The following is a 24,199-nucleotide window of genomic DNA, read 5'->3' as shown; positions in this document are numbered from 1 at the left end:
GATTAAAACTTTAAAAGTTTGGTGGTATGCTACTAATAAACCATTAAGATTAAAAGAAGAGCTCATGTATCTTTCTAGATTGTTTATTTTATAACTTATCCAGGCACAAAAACTATGTGTATCTAATTATAATTTATTTACTTTAAATGATTAAAAAGACTTCCTTTATAATTTACCTAGATCCGAACTTTTGAATAACATGTGTGTAGCTAATTATAACCTTCTATATGTTTGCCTAAAAAAATTCCGATCTAAACATAGGTCTGTGGCCCTAGTTTAGGACAACATGTAACCGTTCGTGCTTAGATATAGGCTTCATTAGTAACGGGTATCAACATAGATACTCGTATATATTAATATATTTAGATAATGAATATTAGACTTTTTAATTTATAGTTGAATCAATAACGACATCATCAATGTTCAATTTTGAAGATTGGAGAATTGTAATTGGTTCATAAATGGTTAGCTCAGTTGTCCTTTTGTATATATAAAAATTATTATTATTATTATTATTATTATTATTATTATTATTATTATTATTATTATTATTATTATTATTATTATTATTATATTATTATTATTATTATTATTATTATTATTATTATTATTATTATTATGTTCTTGTATATAGGTTTGAAGGAGAATGGTATTATTAATTGTTACAATGATAAACATTCCACATACTCTACTTATGGATCTGTTATTGTTGTTACAACAATAAACATTCATGTATTTGAGGTTACAATTAATTTTACATGACTTGGCGAGCCAAACCAGTTTGATCTTTGTACCTCGATCTATATTTGAACAATTTAATGAAAACAGTTTGACAACTTGGTCTCTTAAGCCACTGCTTTTGGTAGGAATTCATATGAGTTACATGAGTCTTTCTGATTCTCAACTCACATGAATACAATCATTTTATTCTAAGCTCAAATGTTGAGTTGAGCTTCCATACAATAAGCAGCTGCCTCAAGTGATCCAGAGACCTGCAACACAGTATATCATCATGTGATTAGTATCTCTTTTTAGGCTTTTAGCTATACTGAAGATCTGAAACTTTGTCCACTCATCTACTGATGCATCTTTTTGTATCTCATTAAGCATTATAACTAACACAGTATTATTCTATGTACTCTCTAAATTGAATTATGCTCCCATGTATATATTGAATTGAGCATTTATAGAGTAAGTGAGTAACTAACAATCCTGATGTTCATATATTTTCTTCAATGTATGTAGTAGTATTAACTTTCATCAAATATGTTGGGAAAATTTTATAAATCTAAATTTTTATTGCTTTTTTTTACTTTTATATCTATTGATTTACTGATTCTTTAATATATACTCCTCCATAATACTGGTTTGAAGTATACGCAAAAGATATAAAAGGAAGTCATAGCTTTTGCATAATGTAACTATGTTTGAGAACTTACTTGGAATTCCCGAGCCTCCTTAAGTCGTTGTAGAACTTCTTTAGCTGTTGGGCGTTTTTCTCTATCGTCGTGTAAACACCGGTAGGCAATTGTTTTAAATGCAATCAATGCTTTTGGCTCTATCTGTTTCTTTATAGCCTCAAATACAAAGTCATCAATGTTTCCTTTTTCAAAGATCTCTTTTACGATGGCACCAGTTAGAAATTTTCCACAGATGATCTCAAACAAAACCACCCCAAATGAATAAATATCGGATTCTTTTGTTAAGAAACGTGATTTTAAGTAAAGGGGGTCCAAATAGCCTCGTGTGCCACACACATGATCAATGACATAGTCTGTTTCCTGATTTATTGGACTTATCAAGGAAAGCCCAAAATCAGCAAGTTTTGCATTCCACTTATCATTTAGTAGAATGTTTGGAGTTTTGATGTCCCTGTGTATCACTATTGCTTGTTTTCCGGCTCCTCCATGAAGGAAAGCCAGCGCAGTTGCAACATCAATACATATATTAAGTCGTAGCATCCATGTAAGACCAGCATTCCTCACACACTTATCAAGACTTCCTTGAGGCGCATACTCGTAAACAATGATCTGTTCATTCTTTTCATCACAATATCCGATAAGAGGGATGATATTCTCATGTTTATACTCAAAAAGAACTTGGAGCTCAGTTCTAAATTGTAGTTCCCCTTGACCAAGCCTTGTATCCAATCGCTTTGCAACAATGGTATTGAACCCATCACCTTGTGGAACTTTTCCTTTATAAACTTTCCCAAATCCTCCTCCACCTATGCAATTCTTATCATGAAAGTTTTCTGTGGCCAGTTGAATGTCATCAAGCAAAATTATGAGGTCGTCCTTGTTTTTCTGCCAGTACGTCACAAGAAACCAAAATATATGACAATGTCAAACTTTGAAGATCATATTATCTTAATCACTATGGCCCCAAAAGTCGATATTCTAATGTAAACAGATACATATTTGGGCGGCCGATATAATATGATAAAAACCTAGCTAACAATTGGATGACCTTAAGTGAAGAAATTTATTTAATACTAGTTGGTTCTTCTTCCAAAATCCTAATCCCTTTCGTTTGAAATGATAATAATTACCAGGCCAGGCAGGGATCGAAACTATATATGATATGTAAGAAAGATTTTGCTTTTAAAGAACTGTCTTCATTAATAATCACCTGAAACGATAAGGCATCCTGCAGCTCCTGGATGACCACTTTCAATGTTGGACGTTGGTCGTAAGTTTCGTCTGTGCACCCGAGTGCAACTTTTACAAATTTCTCGAAAGAATATTTGTTGGGTCCTCTTTTCAAAGTAAAGCAATTTTCACCACTTTCTTCCCTTAATACAGGATCTATCAATTTGATGAGTGTTCCCTCTTCTTGGAAGCATCTTCGTGCCACAAATGCCAACCCTTCCTCACTCTCCTTAAAGTATATCGGGTCATAGGCAGACCTCCCACATAGAACTTCAAACATAATTAGTCCTAGAAAATATACATAAAATTCTCTTTTCAGCTTACCAGTCTCCCAATATACTTGATCTATGAACAATACTGGAGTGCTGGAAGAACTGAGATAGAGAGTGTTGTCATCTTGATTCGGAGGTGGGACTACCAATATCACAAAGTCAGTAATTTTTGCCTCCCAGTTCTCGTCCAATCCAATGAGGAAGTGCCTAATACGATAGTGACTCATCGTCTCTTGGTCCTCCATCTCATTACAAATGTAATTCATTCCATTTGCAACACCCAAGCAGATTTTTAGACGTTTTTCCCAAGTAAGAATTTGCCTCATGTCGTCGATACGCGTCCAACATGCAATAAGGTATCCATTAGAAAGATGCTCAACAACAAGGATCATCTCAGAATCTTCAACACAAATTCCAAGTAGTTTGGTTATGTTTGGATGCTTGCAAGTGTTAAGCATTTTCATTTCTGTGAAGAACATTTCTTCTCCTATGCCGTCTTCTCTTGCGAAGAAGCGCTTTATAATGACTGTGTTGCGTGTCCTCAACCGCTCATTTTTATTCTTTCCTTCTTTGATGAAAGGAGTTCCTTCATCAAATTGCTCGAGTTGTGCTCTATATAAGATATAGCAAACGTCAGCCCGTAGTTGGTATCTTGCATGAAAGTCCTCGGTGGCCAACTTTATATCATCAAGGGGAATCTTCAAGTGCTCCAACTTTTTAATCTATAACATTGTGAAAAAGGGTTGGGATAGTTGGTTATCATGTAACATGCTTAGGAAAAAATATAAAGTCTCTGATCACGAGAACGACGGTGTTAATTTTATTTAAAAATTGTGGGTAAAAATTAGTCATATGTTCGTGTGACACGACAGTGTAGTGGCGACGACAGTGATGGGCGATGACGGGTGATGGTGGCGGCAGTAGTGACGATGGTGGTAAGGTGTGATTATTAATATAAAGGTAATTGATGTCAAAAGGGAATAATGTAGTTTTTTAAGAGTTGATGGTAGATCTTGTAAATTAAGTTCATTAAGGATATTATAGGTATTTCAGATAAATATTTTTTGATATTTTAAGTGGAGATCTTTAAAATAATAAATAAAATAGTTGAAAAAAAATAGAAAAAACTAATATTTTATAATGTAGTATAGATAACTGGTTTCATGCCTACACCATGGTTGACATTTTGTCACTCGAACCATACCTATGAGTATAACTGACTTAAATTTTAAAAGTTGGTAATTTTAGAGAAAATTACACGGATACATGTGGGTATAGGTTCGAGTGGAAAAAAAAAATTCTTTGATAGTCTAATCACAAAAATTTAGGTGTTAGTTTCAATCTTTAAGTTACCAATTTTTAGTCACACTGGGAGATCTCCAAACCGGTATTATCGGTAGGCTATTTTAATTAATTAATTTAATACTTGTACAAAATTGCTACTAATATTATAATTTAATGAAAATAGTCAAAATACAGTTATAATCTATTAAAAAAATAATATTAAATAGGTATTTCATAGCAATATATAAGTTTTAAAGTTCACAAACAATTAAAAATAACATTAACGTATAACAAAATTAATCAAAAAAGAAAATTAAAATAAAAAATACCAGTTTTACCGGAAGTATCGGGAAAAACTGGAAAATACCGGCGGTAAGGAATAATGAAATCCGAAAAAAAAAACCAGATACAACGTATCGGACGATGATATTTAAAATACTGGTTAATTTTATATTTAGAAAATTTTAAGGTAAAAATTACATGTATGGTACTGATGGTTTATGCCAATTGGCTGGATTCATACAAATATATGTTCAATATTACGCTAATGCTTATGGCCTTACGGGTATGGTTTAAGTAGAAAAGAAATAAAGTCTTTGATCACAAATACTTGGGTACGTGTTAATTTTATTCAAAAGTTTTAGGATAAAAATTACATGGATGCCACCGAAGGTTTATGCCAAATGACAAGTTCATACTTACATGTTCAAAATTACGCTAGCCATATTCATGGTATGACCCGAGTTGAAAAAAATTACTGACCCTCAAGTCCCACTTTCTATATTAGTAGATGCTAAATTAATAGGGGTTTTTTTTTATTGACAAAAAGGGAAAAATACATAAAAGGTAACTTATTTACCTAAAATTATTAAAAAAGGAAACTTATTTAGTTTTCGTCTATTTAAATAATCCATTTTCCATAAATTTCCTAATAAAGGAAACATCATTAATTTTTGACGTCAGACCTCTGTTAAATGCAACGTCACCCATGCCACGTCATCATCTTTGATTACGTGGCATTGACTAAAACTGAAAATACATTAAAAAGGGGAAAAAAAGTTAAATCGAAAAAAATCACCAAAATCCCAACAACAAAGACTTGAATATTTATTCATGCTCTACAAATTACAACCACCGTCAACACAAGTTTTGAATATTTATTCATCAAATCTAACAATGAAGATAAACTCTAATTCCTAAAAAGTAGTCTCTGTGTCCCAATCCCTACGTCGTGCAATCCATCGATCTATTTATCATCAGAGAAAATACGAATGCTCATTTTAGGGTATCTATATACATATATTCATCCTCTTTTCACTGGAAAAACACACCGTTCGGAAAAGCAACCGACACCGGGAAACCCCACCACTTTCGTCGGCCCCTTCACTTTCTCACTTGAAATTAAATAAACATCCATCAATCTCGTTCATTTAGGTCCGAAAATCTTATCAAAGGTTATAGATCTTGATGTTTAAATGTTTAATGGTGTTTGGAAAGTTGTTATTCACTATTCTCAGGCCTATGGTGTTGTGACTAGCTCCAGTGAGGGGGAATGATGACGGTGGATGGTGACCGTCGCGAATGGGAAAGAAAGAGGGAGAGAGAAAGATCCAGAAGATAGTTGTTGTTGGTTGTATTGTTACGGTGTTGGAATGCCACTGTGGTGGGTCGCCGACAACGGTGGTGGCAGGTGGCGGCTATGGTTTTGGAGTTTTAGTTGTTGCTTTCTAGTGAGATCAGAGGTGATGAGTGGATTAAGGTGGAGATGGTGATGTAATTGTGGCTGCCAGCAATTTTCCGGCGATTTCCCGGTAGTGGCCGGTGGTGGTGTGGTGGCCTGATTGTTCAATGGGAGAGAGAAAGGTGTGATATATTGTGTGTTGCTTATTTGTATTGTGAGGTAGTGAAAGAGAAATAAAGAGGTATTATCCATTCCGTTGTCCACGTCAGCTTTTTTTATAACGTGGCACTTAACGGAGGCCTGCCGTCAAATACTAACAATGTTCTTTTTATTAGGAAATTTATGAAAACTGGATCCTTTAAATAGACGAAAACTAAATAGGTTTCCATTTTTAAGAATTTTAGATAGATAAATTACCTTTTTATGTATTTTTCCCTTACAAAACTATAAATTTCATCTCAAACATCCGTAGAATTTAATAGCAAAAGTAAAATATGTCATTCTATAAAAACCACTTACAACTAAGTGACTATTACTCTATCCTACATGAAATTTACAACGAGATGCTATTGGCATTTTTTTTCCAAAACGGGTCACGGGCGTATTTCCTTTCCATTTTGAAAAAAAAAAATTGGTAAGAAAGTTTTATCTATGGATGTAACTAATTATGACAAAATGTATATATTATGTAAAGATCTTGTAAAATGTCTATGTAATATAATGAACTTACAAATCATGGTTATTTGATGTATCCGTGTTATGTGGCAACCATATAATCTGCCACATATAAGTTTTTGATTAATTGGTCAGGTACATTCAATAATCAAGATTTGAAAATTCATTACATGACATAAACATTTTACAACATCTTTACATAACATAGAAATTTTGTCATAGTTAGTTACATCCTTAGGTAATAATTTTTTTTTCTCTCTCTCTCTCTCTCTCTCTCTATATATATATATATATATATATTACAGGTCTTAACAGTTCTTTTCGTGTTTTAACTGGTCCGGACCTGCTAAGACACGAATGGTGATAAGGCTAAACACGAAACTTGTTAAGACCGGGTCGTGTCTTGTCGTGTTAACAGGTCCATCTTGAAAATTACTAGCTCTATCTCACATGCCCTTTATGTATTGCCTATTACGGAGGGGACAACCCTTAAATTATTGTTTTTTCACATAGTTAAATGTCGTTAGGTAAAGTTTTGAAAAATCTAGGTTCTTAAATGACGAGTGTTATAGGGGGAGATTTAGCAAGCTTGGAAAACACTTGTTTGATTGTTGTCACGGACGAGTGTCATGTGGTAAGATAGCTTATTTTTGACACATAAATAACAAAACAAAGCTTATATTTGATAATTCACTTCATTTTATGTTTGATCAACTATCTCATGTGTATAGTTATGCAAAATTATAAAGTTATGCTTGTGATAAGTAGATTGTTGTGTGATGATTGTTGTTGATTGCCTTTACATTTAATACACTAGACTTTTTTAAGTTGTCATGTCACAAAGCATGTTAGAGGTCCTTTGTTGAAGTGTGAAAACATAGTGTGAAAAAAATGTGAAATTATAAGTTTGCTGTAAGTCTCGACTATTACGTGAGTTATAGTCGAAAAGTGTCGAACTTAACCTACTACCAGTTTCTTTATACTAATGTAACGTGAAATCATAGATGAGTAGTCATGATATCTTTGTGTGAGGAAACCAATGAGAGATAACAGTTGATCCGGGTAACGTGATTTACGGTAACACCCTTATATTTTAAGGTAATATAAAATTAACCCTTATCATAGTTTTGACATTAAATTAATTTCCTAGTATTTTTGTTTTGAGATAAGGGGTTAATTTAGTTGAAATTTTAGTGGCTAGCGGGTATAATACTCTTATTTTATTTGATAAAAACGTGGCATCATGAGGGAAGTCAGCCATATGTATTTTTGATGTATCATCAACTCCACTAACACAAATCCATTTCCAAATTTCAATCCCTGCTTCTCAAATCTTCCAATTTCTTCTAGCAAAATGTTTGTGTGTGACCTTCTTCTATAAAATCCACCTAATTTAGTTAATCTAATTGAGAACTTAAATCAAGGATTTTGGTGGTGCTTTGTTGTGGGTCAAATTCCACAAAAAGAAAATAGAGTAATTTAAAGTTTCAATTCATTTAATCTTGTCATTACTTGAAGGTAAAAATTTAACCTTGAAATCATTGTTATATTTAATTAGGGTTCTTACCCATGAAATTTGGGGGTTTTGTTATTTGGAAATTCTAATAAAGAAACCTAGTGATTTTAAATGAGAAATTGGAGGTCAATGCAAATGAGTGTTTTGATGATGAAAAACCCCATAATCATAATACTATATTTTGATGTTTGGCAAGATTGTTGATATAAAATTTATTATGAAAAAGGTTTTGAAATGCATTGTTTATCCAAACACTCTAATGGGTTGGTTAATTATGAATTGGGTTTATTAAAAGATAAAGAGTTAGAGTTATAGAACTTATGTGATATATGAATTTGTTTACATGCGGCAGAAGATTGTGTAATTGAGCCTAGTAGTCAAGTAAAGCCTAATAGCCAAAAATTAAGGTAAGTGTATATGCATATGATAATGTTCTTGTTATTAGAGGTAATAGGTGAGTAAATTTCCTATGACCCATATGTTTGTTGAATATGAAGACTAGTAGTTGAGTAAATTTATGCTAGTTAAAATGTTGATTTAATGAATGAAAGCTAGTAGGTGGGTAAATTCCTACTAGCATAATTGATGTTTGATTATGAAAGCTAATAGGTGGGTAAATTCCTACTAGCATAATGTGATTTTGATTATGTGAACTAGTGGGTGGGTAAATTTCCTACTAATCAATTTGTATGATAAAGACTAGTAGGTGGGTAAAGTGCTACTAGCATGATCAATGGCCATGTAGAAAATGATTTGTGTTGATTATGATTGTTATGAACGAAATGACTATCAAAAGATAGGCTATAAATAATGTTTGATGTTTTGGCAACTTGATTATGATCATATGTATATGGATTCACTAAGCGTTGCTTACGTTTTAGTTGTTTAACTTTTTTTATAGGAATTGGTAGTAGTCATGGCAAAGACTTAAGCAAGTAAAAGCGCCTTGAGTAAAGCTTTTGGGTAAGAAGTTCTTACGATTATGTATGATCAATCGGATGGTTAATAGTCCCTTTTGACCAAGTGCTCCCAAGTGCCTTCAAGTTGGTGTTTTGTACAAGAAAATTGATAAATGATGTTTTATGGTCATTGTTGTGTAACTTTCTGTAAGATTTCAGTTTGGTCAAATGGTATTGTATGTATGGAGTCAAGTTGTTAAAACTAGATGTTTGGCAAAATGGGTATGATGACCCATTTCGTAGTGAATTGTCTTTTTGAACAATTGTAAGCCTTTGGAATGTTTTAGTATGTGTTTATAACTTATTTGACATGTTGAAGTGTTTTGAAAAGTTTGGAATTTAGTCATAAAAAAACCTGAAAAATGTTAAAAAGGGTGTTTTTGGTGTCCAGCTCAAAGCGCGTTCGCTGAGACACAAAATGCGTTCGATGAAAATCAGCATCGCACGCGCTCTACTGTCTTCGACGCCTACTTTTTGTCAAGCCTTCGTTTGACCTTTCTGGGTCCTGAAACTTGTATACTAGTCTACTTACATCACTTTAAGAACATTTCAAGTGTGTTTTCTTGATTTGAAACATTTTGAGTTTTCGTGAAAAATGGTCATATTTTTCTAAGTATAAAGATTTCCAATTTGTTTGATATTTTGGCTTAAAATGGTTTGGCCGTTTCATTTACCACTTCAAGAGTTTAACGGATTACTCATGGATGTGGTTATCTCTATCCATAACGACAACGATGGACTACCAAAAGGTCTACCTATTCTGTCGTGTGTGGGTATTCTGTAAGGTTTTATGACTGTCTACCCACGAACAATTCATTGTTGATTTAAATGACATAAATATACCTAGATGGTGTGAGCTAACGACGTGTGATAAATTGTGATATAAAGATCAATTTCAACGCTGCGTGATATAATCTTATGAAATGTTTCAATAGCAATCATTTCTATTATACTAACATGATATCTGATTTTGTTATTGTGAAAATGGTTGTCCCCTTGGTTATAGGCAATGAAATGGAAATGATAGATCATGAGGCGAAGTAGCTATTATTGATGGATGGACTGTGTTGGCTATAGTTAGCCAATATTATGCTATTTAGGTAGACTTGATATTGTCGATCGTGGACTATTATCATTTGTGCTTTGTGGTTTTTCCTTTTATTATCGTTATGATGTGAATAACATTATTTAAAGTTTATGAATCAATTAAGATTTTAAAGACGTAGTGTTTGTCATAATTATTATATATATAAAAATTTGGAAATTCACATGCATCTTTAAAAACGCTTCTGTCGCCATTCTTATGTTTTATTATAAGAACTCAAAAAGTGAGTTAAGTTTTACTAAGATTGTTAATTTGAATCACGTTGTTTTAAAATTCTATAATTCCTCTTTTAACTCAAGTTAACTAGTGAGATCCATATATCAGCGCAGCGCATCTTTGCCTAATGATAAGTAACCTCACCCTATTAGGAAAATTATAGTTATTCTATGATAATATATGATATCCAGATTGAAAATAAAAAGAAGAAGAGAAACTTACTAAATTTGCACTTGTCAACTTAAGTTCCGTAAATTTTTTGATTTTGTTGACGTCTTGAACCATGTCTGGGCATTGTGTCTTATCCTTCTTTTTAAGAAATAATAATATGGTGGAAAAAATATATTATTATGTGAATAACACAAAGAATTTATAATACTTAATTAACTATAAAGGAAACTCACAGAAATTTCACGTGTGAACTTAAGTTCCATCGATTCTTCAACTTCGTCGGCAACATAGAAATTCTAGAAAATGAAACAAAACAAAGAAATAAAATGCATAGAAATGAGCTAGGAAATTTTGTAATATCCTATGTTTGGTAAAATCAAGGTTGCGAAATTTAGGAATTGAGATCGGATCGGTAAAGGAGGAAGTCAGGATTTTTTAAAAATTATATCGGAATCGGATTGGTAAATAGTGAGTTTTATATGTAAAATAATTAGTTTTTGAAATTATATGTAAGAAATCTATACTATCTATATAAACAAACTATCCTTCCTAAAATTTAACATTCTATCTTTAAAATTTCCAATTTACCCCTTTAATCTATATTACCATCAAACACTTTATTCATGGAATTTCAAAAATACCCTTAAAAAAAACCTTATCCATTTCCTTCCCTTAAGTTGCTCACATAGTATACCAAAAACACACACATACGTTATCGAATTTAATAATCAATCAACATAAAAAACGCTCATCTAAAACAACAACGACGGTAAGAAAAACTTGAGTTAAATCATACATTCATGTAATAACACGGTACAGCTACTTAACTAGGATTTTTTTCCTATGTCTCGCTACATCGCGCGGGTACAAGACTAGTATTTAAAAATATATATAAAACTTCAAACTTAAATATAAAATAAATTTTTAACTTAAACATAAATGTATAGAAACAATAACATAATTCATAAAAGTTTTTTTAAAAAAAACAAAAAGAAAAAAAAATTTGACTTTGGTTGACCCGGCCGAACCGATACAGCCGAGTCTTAATCGATACGGCCGAGTTTTGACCAAGTTGACCCAAGTCTGGCCGGAACCCTGACCGATTTTCAGACAGAGTATGGCAAACTTGTATCGTGAGTCAGTCGATACACGATCCAACTCGGTGAAATCGGCTATATCGGCCGAGTTTCATAACACTGGTTAAATGAAAGAAGTAACTCAGAAATTAAATAACTAAAATCAATCTGTTTTATAGCTAAAGTCAAATATATGAATATGTTATTAACTAATTGTAGGATTACCTGAAAGAATAAGGCTTCGTGAAGCTCGTGGATAACCATTTTCATTGTTGGACGTTGATCTTGGGTTTCTGTGATGCACTCGAATGCAATCTTTACAAATTTCTCCAAAGATTTTTTGCTAATGCAGTTGTTTACAACACTTTTTTCCTTTAACAAGGGATCTATCATTTCCATTAGTAATGTTCCTTCTCGAATGCATCGTCGTGCCACAAATGCTATCCCTTTGTCACTCTCTTTTAAGTATATTGGGTCATTGGCAAACCTCCCACATAGAACTTCAAATAGAAGTACTCCAAAACTATACACATCTGATTCTCTTTTCAACTTACCACTCTTTATGTATTCTGGATCCATGTAATAAGGATTGCCATCAGGATTATTATGGAGAGCTTCGTCTTGATTCGGAGGCAGGAATATTGACAAAGTAAAGGAAAACATCTTTGCCCTCCAATTCTTCTTGTCGAAAACAATGCCGTTGCTCATTATAAGACGGTTTATTATCGTCTTTTGATCCTTCATCTCATTATGAAGGTAATTCAGTGCATTTGCAGCATCGAGACAAATTTTCAAACGTCTTTCCCAAGTAAGTTCAGGCCTCAGGTTGTCATTCATGTAATAAGCACTAAGGGTTCTATTAAAATGCTCAATGATGATGATCCTCTCAGAACCTTCAACACAAAATCCAAGTAGTTTGACTATGTTTGGATGTTTGCATGTGTTAAGCATTTTCATATCAGTAAAGAACAGTTTTTCTCCTAAGCCATGTTCTCCCGGGAAGTAGCGTTTTATAATGACTCTGTTGCGTGCCCAGGACAGATCATCACTTGGTAATTTTATTTTCTTTTTTTTAATAAAAGAAATTGTAAGTCTTTTATTCTTTCTTTCTTTCATTTCCGTTACATATAAGCCCAAGTACTCGTTACTCTCAGGGTGCGCCTCAGAAAAGTTTTTAGTGGCCAACATTATACTACGGAGTGGTATCTTCAAGTGTCCCAAGTTCTGTCTCTGTAATATTGTGAAAAAGGTAGTGAATTGAAACTGAAATCAAATTGTGTTATTTATCTTTTTGATCGGCCGGTCAAAATATGACCACGAAACCCAAACCCACCATGTTTTCATCCCGTATGGTTGAAATAGTGGGAATATAACTTTATTTTACCTAAAACATATATATACCCTATATATATATATGGGGACAATCAAATAAGAACATTTTTAAAATAAGGACGGTGAGAACACTTTAAAAACATCATTTTGATGCATTAAAGTCCATAAAAACTAACATAGTGCATAATTAATTATCATTATTTACGTGTATAACAACACATTGACATGTCAAAATCAAAAAAATCATGTTTTTTGTTTTGTGTATCCATCTTGGATGCATATTTTTCAAATAGATGCATCCACTAAATAACGTGATTTTTTTTATTTTTACGGATCAATGTGTTGTTAAACACTTAAATAATGATAATTAGTTATGCATTATGTTAGTTTATGGAATTTTAATGTATCAAAATGATGTTTTTTAAGTGTTCTCACCATATATATATATATATATATATATATATAAGGTAAGTTTCCTGTGCGAACCACCTTAACGTGAGAACGGTATGAATAGAAGGACATTAAAGGAATTTTGTCTGACAGTTTTTTCTGCGGCCTTTTTAATGTTTCATTGACACTTCATCTCCAAATTTTTCAATCAAACATAAACCATATGTAATTAACTTTCTGATCAAATAACACTAATCAAAATTTTCACCTTTTAATTGCCTTTGATTTGACATCAATCTCTTTGATTTTTACAGGGACGCACTTTTGCATCCATTTTTTCCCTTGGTTTTAGATGGATGAACATGTCAAAAAAAAAAGGTATTTAGATGTAAAAATAAGACAAACATATCAAGCTTCACACCAAAAATCCACACATATAAATGAATTGAAATGAATACACTTGCAAAAAAAAAAAAAAAAATCTTCCATGCTAAAAACGTTGTGCATCCAAGCCAAAAAATTACACAAAGCATAAAATTGTGCATTCGTGCTAAAATTTACAAAATATGTCTAAATTGAGATTAGTAATGGATACATAATTAAAAGAATTTATTAGTTATTAGAAATTAAAAGATGAATTAGTGCATTCAATTGTTGTTTAAAGAAAGTGCATCCATTACAATTTTATGTCATCTGCAGTTGCAATTCCAAATAGTTCAATGACAAATTAACCAGATAAACCTTTAGATGGACAAACAAGAAAATGGAACAAATAAATATATGAACAAATGGAAGCAAGAAAATATAATGAAAAAGGAAAAAAAATGAAAATAGCTCAGGGTTTGCAATCCATTTGCCGTTCAAAAAAAAAAAAAAAAAAAGCTCAGGGTTTCAGATTATATATAGAGAGAGAGACTATATGTATATAGTGATAGAGATTGAAAAGGAGGCTGGAGAATATATTTAAGGGAGATAGAGATGATGGGTTTTTTACATGAGTAATGGCCTAATGGGCTGAGCATCCAATTGAACAATAAACAAAGAAAGTGTATGGGAATTTTTTTTAATTTTTTTTTGTGATGGATGAGAGTGCATACATGGCCAAAAAAAAAGAGAATAAATTTTAATTTTTAAATGTTTGGGGTTTATGGAAGAAAACGTGTTTTTAAAAAAAGGCCATCATTCCATTTTTACACTTTTCATATTTTTAATAAATAATAAATCATGTAAAAGTTAATAATCGTTAGATGAAAATAATCAAGGGACCAGATATGTTCTTATTAGTTCTTATTTTTAGTTAGTTTGTATTTGAAAGCCTCCCTATATATATATATATATATATATATGTATATGCATTAAGTAAAATAAAATAAGTATTAAAGTAAAACAAATAAAACAATAGGTGAAAATCACCGTGTATCATAAAAATCATCGTGTATCAATTGGTTCGTTAATCTTCGTGCATCAATTTAACCATGATCCAAGGGTTAAGATCTTGTCTTATTCGTTTTACTTTAATATTTGTTTTACAATATCCAACCCCTATATATATACAGTCATTTATCTATGAAACTTTAAGGTAGCACCCATACATAAAGCAATGAGACACAATTAAGTTGTACCGATTGTAAAATTTATATACGAATTGGTTAAATGGATCGAAATTACCAAATTGGCCGATTGGGTCGGGTTGGGTTGAGATGAATCAAATCGGATCATATCTACTGCACTATGGGTTGACTCATTCGACTATGGGTCGAACAAAGTCGACCCATGGGGTTAATCACGAAGTCGACGAGAGGGAAAAGAAGAAAGGGGAAAAAAAAATTCTTATTCTCATCCTACATTGATAGGAAGTAAGAAATCCTAAAGTTGCTTTTGATTGTAAAATATACTTTTTAATTTTTCATTTTTAGATTTCTAGAAAATGGAAAACATTTTTTATTTTTAAAAACAAATAAAATCTTGCAAACACGTTTTTATTAGAATATTTTTTTTCCTCATATTCAAATTTAGAAATCTAGAATACAAGTTAAAGATTGGGTGAGGAGAGATAAAAAAAATTGAATTTTGTTTTTGGAAAATATTGTTGTCTGTTGATTTGAAAATTATCTTAAAAAACTATGATTAGAATGCAGTCTTTTCAATTTTTTTGGAAAACAAAATAGAAAACAATAAGTGTTTTACTCAATCAAATACACCTTAAACCTTTTGTTTCTTATAAATACAAGACTTTTTTTTTTTTTTTTTCCAACTTGCACCAAAAATCTCTCTCTCTCGTGTTGGTTGAACTGCACATCCTTCGAGGTGAAAAGTTTATTTGATCTACTTTTTAAGTTAATCTTTTAGTCCCTTTTTATTTAATAAAGGCTTTTAACTTTTATTAAATCAAATTATTGCTAGCATGAAGCGAGTTGCTTGCGTGTTTATTTTGGGCTTTAATATGTGATGAGATTTCCAGTTTTGGTTTTGGAATAGGGTTATTCTCTATGAGAATAATTCTTCTTCGGTTCTTCAAAAGTGGTAGTATAGTATTATATTTACGCTTTTGTTTATATTTAGTTTTGCTATATTGCATGTTTGATCTTAAAAAGTTTAATTCTTTCATTAAGTCTTTCGCACTTAGATTTTTTTTTAAAGGTGAAATTTCATTTGAGATTTCATGCCGCGATTCAAGACGAGAGGTCTAGCATGCGTTGTATTAACCAGTTCCGTGGTAGAGAGCTCTCTCGAAATAATAATGCCTATTTTAAATACCCGATCGAGTAAAATTCCTCTGCAAATCAGTCCGATGGTACGATGATTAATAGAAGTAAATCTTCCTCTCCAGACTTGAATTGATATACCCAAGACAAGCTCTCAAAGAAAGACCTTTTGAATGGGAAAGTCTTTTCAACCACTTAAATAATTAATTAGATTCATTATAGTATTTAGTTAGTTTAGTTATTGACTAATTAATGAGATCAACTAATATCTAGATAATCAATTAGATTAATAATCACTTTAATAGTTAACTCGATTAATTTTTATTTAGATAAAAGAAAATGTTAAATACAATTTTTAAGGATATAGTTTATGTGCATAAGAATAAATAAATGTATTGTATTTTTTCATATCAAAAATTCATCTTTTAAATTTTATGGTAATAATAAAACTATGTTAAGCAAATTAAATGCAACCCTATTTAGCAATACCCATAGTAAATTTAGTTATAAAATATAAAAATTAATTAGATTAATTTATTGAAGTTTATCTATTAATTACTTAATTAATATTTATTTGATAATTAACTTTTTTAATTATCTACCTCATGAGTCAACTAGAATTATGATATTGTCAATTAACCCCCTGTAGCCCCGTGGTTCGCTAAATATCTTGACAGTTGAACAAATGATTTATTGACCAATTATATCTTTCGACTTTATCAAATTGATTTTCACTTATGTTAATATTTTAGCCCTAAATACTTAATTTATATTTATTTTAGCCATCAACTTTAGAGGATTTTTTAAATTCTTTTTATTCATTTAACCAATTAAAAAAATTTAACAGATAAATATATTGTCTACAAAAAAGTATTTCAAAGATGAAATAGAATATATTTGGTTAATGTTCTAGAAGTATATTATTTTAAATTTGTTTTTACCGATATTTTTTACATATAAATTTATATATATTTATAATTTATCTTAATTTTAAAATGTTATAAACAGTCAGTGTCAATTGATTGGGATTTTTACGTAACTTGTACAACGTACCGGTATTCTTTCATGCTTGACAACTTAAAAATCATTTTGTAGTAATTTTTGTAATTTAAAAAAAAATTGACAATTAAATATGTATCTTTTAGTGCCCATATGGAACTTCATTTGTCGCGTTGTCGTTTTATTAAGAGGTATGAGTACTTTTATTCAGCTTATAAGTATGATTTTTGATTATTCGTCACTTTTTATATAGATAATCTGTATTTAAATTAATATTATTTGTATACCCATCTCATTTAATTTTACGTGACATTTTCTTTGACAAACTTAAAAATGCAAATTAATTTTATCTCGTTATAAGCTTTCAATTTAATTAATCTCCCTGTATAAAATTTTGTAATGCATGTAATGATTTTTCTTTAAAAGCTAACTTGATGAATAATATTAATAAAGAAAGATTGTTTATAGAAAGAAAATATGATGTGTCATGTTATAATTTTTTCCTACATTTTATATAATTAAAGATGATGTCACATTACAAAAATATATTTATTTTAATTTAGCATATTCTTTCTTTGGTCTATCATAGTTCAAAATTTCTATTTAAGTCTTGATGAAATATTTATAAATTTAAATTAATAATATTTTTTTTTATATCTATCTCAAAGTAAAAATTTATTTTAGAGTTAAAATACATAACTAAATAGGTTTTGCTCCTTTAGTATTTCGAGTTTATGGTTATAGATATGTGAATTGTGTATTCTTTTTATAAGTTATAAGTTATATTATAATTATCTACCAATGATTCTGTTAATATTATAAGCTTCAATTTTGTTAATATTATTATTGAATTTGAATTCAATTTTTGGTAACGTTAAGATGAAGGTTTGCCTCTTATAACACTTTTTGTTTTGTATATATAACGAAACATATTTAAAACGATCCGGATTGAATCCGGGTTGATTAGCTAGTTATAAGACAAACTACTCTTCCCTTTTCTTAATATTTCATTTTTAAAAAACCCAAATTACCTTAACTTTCAACCTAAACACTACATCTACTTAAAATACCTGTAAATTTTTTTCCAAACCCTATCTACCTAAACTAACAATCTCGTTTATTTACATATTTAAATATTTTCATATAATATACCTATAACATCTTTAATGAAATGATTTACAAAAACCTTTAAAATAACTTTATTATCAATTTTTTTTAAATATATCCTTATTTTACATTATTAACCATACCGAAAATGTTACTGCCACCACATGTCCCCGACGTCACTACCATCGTATTACATGGGTCTCCTCTAGTATAGATAAGTTTTCAAATAGAATTTTAATTAAAAGATTCTCATAATTATTTTTTATAAGTATGAAAAGTTTATAAAGAAAAGAGTTAACGTCCAAAATAGTCCCTGTGGTTTCCTTAAAAGTCAACTTTAACCTTTACCTATCGAAAATGACAACGGCAGTCCCTTTTTTTTTCTTCATAATAGTATTCAGAAACTCTATTTATATCAGTTGCTATTGGTTATTTTTTTTTTTTTATAATGAAAATAGTACTTAGAAACTCTATTTATATCGGTTGCTATTGGTTATATATGCAAGATTGTATATATGAGTATCTTATTTTTTAGGCATGTTTCCGAGGCTTTATATATATAAAAATTTAATTGAAAGTTGATAGAACAAGATATCTCTCTCTTCTTCTTAATGTATTGTCTTTATCATTAAATAATACATTTACATTATTGTATATATATTTAATTTTCTTATTAAATTTAAATTAAACTCTGATTTTTGGCTTATTATTACAGAAGACATTATAACCTTATTTGATTGATTATTTTCTCATTAATAAAAATGTTTCTTTTTCTTTCTCAATTTTTCAACTCCTATTACTTATATTACTTATAATAAATTATTTACATGAATACTTATACTTCAAAATTTTGAGTTTACGATCCGAAATTAAAAAGCTATTTGCCGTCATCCATTATTCTTACAATTTTTGATTTTGATGTGATTATAAAAATTTAAGGTGAATCCAAAACTCTAACTAATTAAATATATATTATATTTATCATTACTATTTATTATAACTTAGCTTCGATTATCGATTTTTTTTAATCACAATTTATTTCATACTCACAAATCAGGTATCACAAATCAAGTATGAGGCGTATTCGAATTTTTTTATTATGTAATCCATAAAGCTACCGTTCATGTATTAGTACTGTAAATAGATATATTAAGTTTACGAGTTATTTACTTGGCTCAAAGTCATTAAGGGAAGTAACCCTAATTAACACGTAGGTGGAAAACTTAATTTAAGTTACATACTTAACTTCCTATTCCTATATATAGAGGTGGTCTTACCAAATTTTCAAGTTCCTGCTGAAGTTCCAACGCTTTCTCAAGTTCAATGAGAATATCGTTCATATCTGGACGTCGTCGTCTGTTCTCCTTTAAGCATGAATATGCTGTTTTGGAGAACCCGGTGAGCGATGTCTGGGTCATATGATCCGGAAGGATTATATCATTCAGTGATTCGTTTTCATAGTGAGATATGAACAGCGAGGCTAGAAATCTATCATCCACATCCACAACATGTGGAATGAAAGCTTTCCTCCCGCATAATAATTCACATAAAACCACTCCGAATGAGTAGATATCTGACTTGTGGCTTACACCTCCCGTCCTTACAATTGATGGGTCCATGTACCCTTTTGTGCCAATTGCTTCTGAAAGGACAACCCGGTCCATTCGATTCACCGACTGTTTGATAGAAAACTCAAAACCAGATAACTTGGCCTCCCATTTATCGTCTAATAAAATGGTGGTGCTGTTGATATTACGGTGTATGACATAATCACCTCGCCCCTTACCGTTATGGATGTATTTCAACGCACGCGCAACGCCAACGCATATATTCAACCTTTGAGTCCATGTGAGGGTTGGGTCGCCAAGGTACATGGAGAGACTTCCCCTGGTGGCCTCATCCTTGTTTATGATGATCTTCTCACCTTTCTCGTCACAAAACCCAATCAGGGATGCTATGTTTTCATGCTTGAGGCTAGAAAGCACTGAAATCTCGGTCCAAAACTCAACATCTCCCGCCTGTCTATGCTTTCGATTTAATCTCCGAGCAGCAACATTCACCATCTCCCCCCCAGACACCGAGAGTTGTCCTCTATACACCTTCCCGAAACCTCCACCTCCGATGACATATTCTTCATCAAAGTTGTTGGTGGCTTTTGTAACCTCTTCAAGTGGGATTTGTAAGTGTTTAAGCGTTGTGATTATTGTGAATGTCATGTTTCTGATTAAGTAAAATTAAGAAATTCAAAGCAGGGAGATGACTAAACACACACACACATATATGTAGACCTTTTCTTTTGAAAAAAACAATTTAGTGTAACGAGACAAATAATTTAAACTATATTTTAATTTTCTACGACATCTGAAGTTTTTGTGGTAGATATATATACAGAGTATAAAGGTTGGTATTTAGCTGCTTTCGTGATAAAATAAAATAAAACAAAACAACTATTTATAATTTACTTCAATTTAATTTTATATGCTCATTCTAATCAATCTTCATTTGATATTCAATCAAGAAAACATAAACAAATATTTATAATAGACTATTTAAATATAAGCCATTGAACTTGATGTTAATCATTTTACATTGCCAAAGTTGTTGACATTTAGCGGGCCTACGAATTATAAAATGAGTATCTACTCTCCTTTTTTTTTGTTTTCTATATACATTTTTTTAATTTTGTTGTTGATAATTTCAGTTTTATTAATTCTCTTTGAGAAAGACAATATCTGAATTGTTATCTTTACAATATAATAATAAAATTAATAAATTTACTACGGAGTGGAAATACATTTGCATGTTTGACCAATATCGTTAAACCTATAATTAAAACCCAAGCTCATGATTTTATTTTATTATTATTACGGAGTATTATTTTTTTGGTAGTAGAGAACTAGAGATCAGCAAAACTAGCAAAGCTCGAGGCTGGTCCTAGTCCTAATTCGACCTGACGATTCATATATTGGTCCTAATTCATAGTCCTGTTAAAGCCCGTCTTAAAGGGCCCCATAAGCCCAGATCATAATCATAATACTCTTGTCGTAGGCTCAATATAGGCCCGATACAAAATTTATATTATGTACCTTCTACAATTCTACTAGTATAAGTGTATAACGCTATATATTCCATTATTTTTGGTAAAGTATATACAACAAGAACAACAACAATACTCCTAGATTGGTTTAACTTACAGTTAGCAAAATCCTACGACTTGTTTACTGTTTAGTTGTTATACCAACGTGGGAACTCCGGTCAAAGGCGAAATATTCCTTATTACAAAGTTGTTAACACACAAGACATTGAATGTTAGGTCGCGTTTGGTTCACAGAATTTGATGGAATCTGATGGAATTGGAATTGAATTTCATTCCTTAGTGTGTTTGGTTGGTTAAAGATGGAGGAATCACATTCCGTTGGAATGTTAACATTCCCTCATTTGATGAAATCTCCATTCCTTGGGGATGGGGGAAGGAATCTCATTCCGTCCCTCACTTGAATCTTTAAAAAATCAAAAACATTCCGTCAAATTCCATTCCTTCAAATTCCAATTCCTTTGAAAGATTCCATTCCTTCCAAAAACATTCCGCAAACCAAACATTCCCTCATTTAATGTTTTACATTTGAATGTCAATCTTCTCTCCTGTCAATGTTTTTTTAATCTTTACACTTTTGTTACTTTTGGATTTTTGCTAAATTTTCTTTTCTTAATATATATGTCTTTTTCCATTAATAAAGATAAATGTGAATTGCTAACTGATGGTCCTCGAATGCACAACTTATGTTATAGTTAAATTAGACAAGAAAGTAAATAAGAAGATTAATAACAAGAACAATAACAAGTTCAATTGTAATAAATCAATGCAAGGATAATCATATGTATCATTAATTAAACGATGAATACATGGTTGATCTTACACACTTGACTAACAAGAATACAAAAGAACAAAGGTAATTGCTAAGTCTAGACACACTAAAAACTTGAACAATTACAAGTGAGACACACTTTTAAGGTGACAAAACACACTTGATACAATGCGGCTGTATTACTTTATATAGAGGAAGAATTAAGGCAACTCAACCTTCCTTTGATAGTTGTTAATGTTCCATTGGCTCCTTGTACTTCCAAGCAAGAGCCTTTGTCTTCTTTACCAAAATGGGTATAAAAGATAAGACCCAAGTTTTGGTCCCAACATGTACCTTTTCCAAGTAAGGTATGTTAGAGTTGGTAGAACTACCATGTGACTCTTGTTTTCATATGGTTTGAATACTTCCCGCCATGACAAACATTTGGTCAGCATGCATCCCGCTGAAGAGAGTCACTGGACTCGCTGAAGACTTGCTGACTATACATGTCAGCGAGTAAGTCTAATCAGCGAATCCAAGACTCAACAATCTCCCCCTATTTGCTGAAGAGACTTGTTGAGTAAGTAAAAAGAATGTAATATGAAGGAAAGATGTCTTTTATATCATCAAAAGAGAATTACAAGCTGAAGCATAAAGCTTTTACAAATTAAGACATCTAAAGATTGGCAGCTTCTATCTCCCAAGCGTCTTCCTGCTTGGCAATTCTCAGCACTGGATCTTCTCTTCTGGCTGGCTTCATCAGTTCTTCATCAATCTTGCTGATTACTAATCCAGCACTAATCACTTTTGCAAATCTTCTTCTGATGCTGATCAGGAAACCAGTAGATGCTTGTTCAATTTCTGCCATCCTAAAGAAGAGTTGATCATTTCTGAAATTTTGGAAGAATATGCCAGCAGGGTTCTCAAGTACTTTTCCTTCTTCAAAAGAACACCTGGGAGGAAGCCTCAAATTTAGTCTAGCATCACTTGAGATAGGAGGAAGGTCAGCAGGCAAGGGTTGCATGGTTTGCTTTCTTTTCAGGATACTTGCCTGCTGAAGAAGACACAGCTGCTGGAGATCCAAAGACTGCCCTCAGCATGGGTAGGTCTACCTTGAACTTAGTTTCGAACTTCAGTGCCTTTTCAAAGTAGTTTTTCAGCATCCCCTAAAGTTGTTCATAGTTGGCAGCCTTTTTATCTTTGATAATCATATAAACTTCATACCACTCTGAAGCCCCCAAGTTGGTCAGCTTTACATCTTCAATTTTGGTTGGGGCACTATGTCCTTCCCTTAGGAACTTCAGATTGGTTTTTGTTCCCATGGCAGCTTTATGAGCTTCAACTGCTGTTATCCTCTCAGGCCTTTTCCTATCTTCCATGATCTTCAACCACTCGGCCTTCTCCACTTCAAATTTCTCTCTCTTTTCCTTCAGTAGCTGCTCCACATCAGCCTGCTTTTGCCTGTAGAGAGCTTCAAGCCCACCAGTGGTCAGCAACATTCTTTGCTCTCCATCCATCTCATCTTTCTCCAAGAGGGCCAGCTGTTTGATATATTCCAGATTTTTCTTTTCATTTTCTTTATTTGCTTTCAGCCTATCCAGCTCCTCCAGGGCCTCTTCTTGAGTTTTTCCCTCAGCAGTAATTGATAAGATGTCGATGACTTGGAATTGATTACCTGCTGGGAAGTGATGGATACATTTTGAGCAGCCAGAGGCAAGGGACTCTTGAAAAAGCCAGCATCAGTCAGCTGCTTTCTTTGTGCTGCTGTTATCTTAGAGAATTCAGCATTTCCAAGGAAGCGAGGATGGAAAATATTGAGTACTTCCCTGGATCTGTCCCTAGCCATTTCTTGTGCAAATCCGGCTTCCCAAGCTGCTCTGGCTGCACGAGGACTCATTTCCTCTTCTTCTTCATTTCGGGGAGCTTCAACAACTATCAATTGTTGCTCCCCCTCAGCACTTGCACCTTCAACTGTCTCCCCCTCAACACCAGCTGGGGAAGCATCAGTGATCTCCCCTTCAGCACCAGCAAGGGGAGCTTCATCAGCATTTACTATAGCCACCATTGCTAAATCTTTATTTGTAGTTTCGGTGACTGCAGCAGTATCATCTTTTTCTTCAAGAACCAGGTCAGCAGAGGCCTTATAAATATCATGTACCGCTTTGTTTACCGCCTCAGTGACAAGGTTCATTATTTCAGCATCCACTTTCTCCCC

General features: G+C 31.9%; 1 protein-coding gene across 1 annotated transcript; it reads right to left on the bottom strand.

Moving 5' to 3' along the window:
* Positions 1-935: 935 nt before the first annotated feature.
* LOC122583754 lies at positions 936-20,355 on the bottom strand. The gene is made up of 7 exons (XM_043756128.1): positions 19,417-20,355; positions 12,748-12,836; positions 11,832-12,627; positions 10,764-10,826; positions 2,632-3,645; positions 1,440-2,306; positions 936-992 (listed from the first exon to the last, which is right to left on the bottom strand). Exons 1-7 carry the CDS (start codon positions 20,353-20,355, stop codon positions 936-938), a joined length of 3,825 nt encoding a protein of 1,274 aa, XP_043612063.1.
* Positions 20,356-24,199: the final 3,844 nt, after the last annotated feature.

This window comes from Erigeron canadensis, chromosome 9 (genome assembly GCF_010389155.1).
Source record: "Erigeron canadensis isolate Cc75 chromosome 9, C_canadensis_v1, whole genome shotgun sequence".
In the NCBI taxonomy this organism is placed as follows: domain Eukaryota; kingdom Viridiplantae; phylum Streptophyta; class Magnoliopsida; order Asterales; family Asteraceae; genus Erigeron; species Erigeron canadensis.
This window is presented reverse-complemented; position numbering and strand designations above follow the sequence as displayed.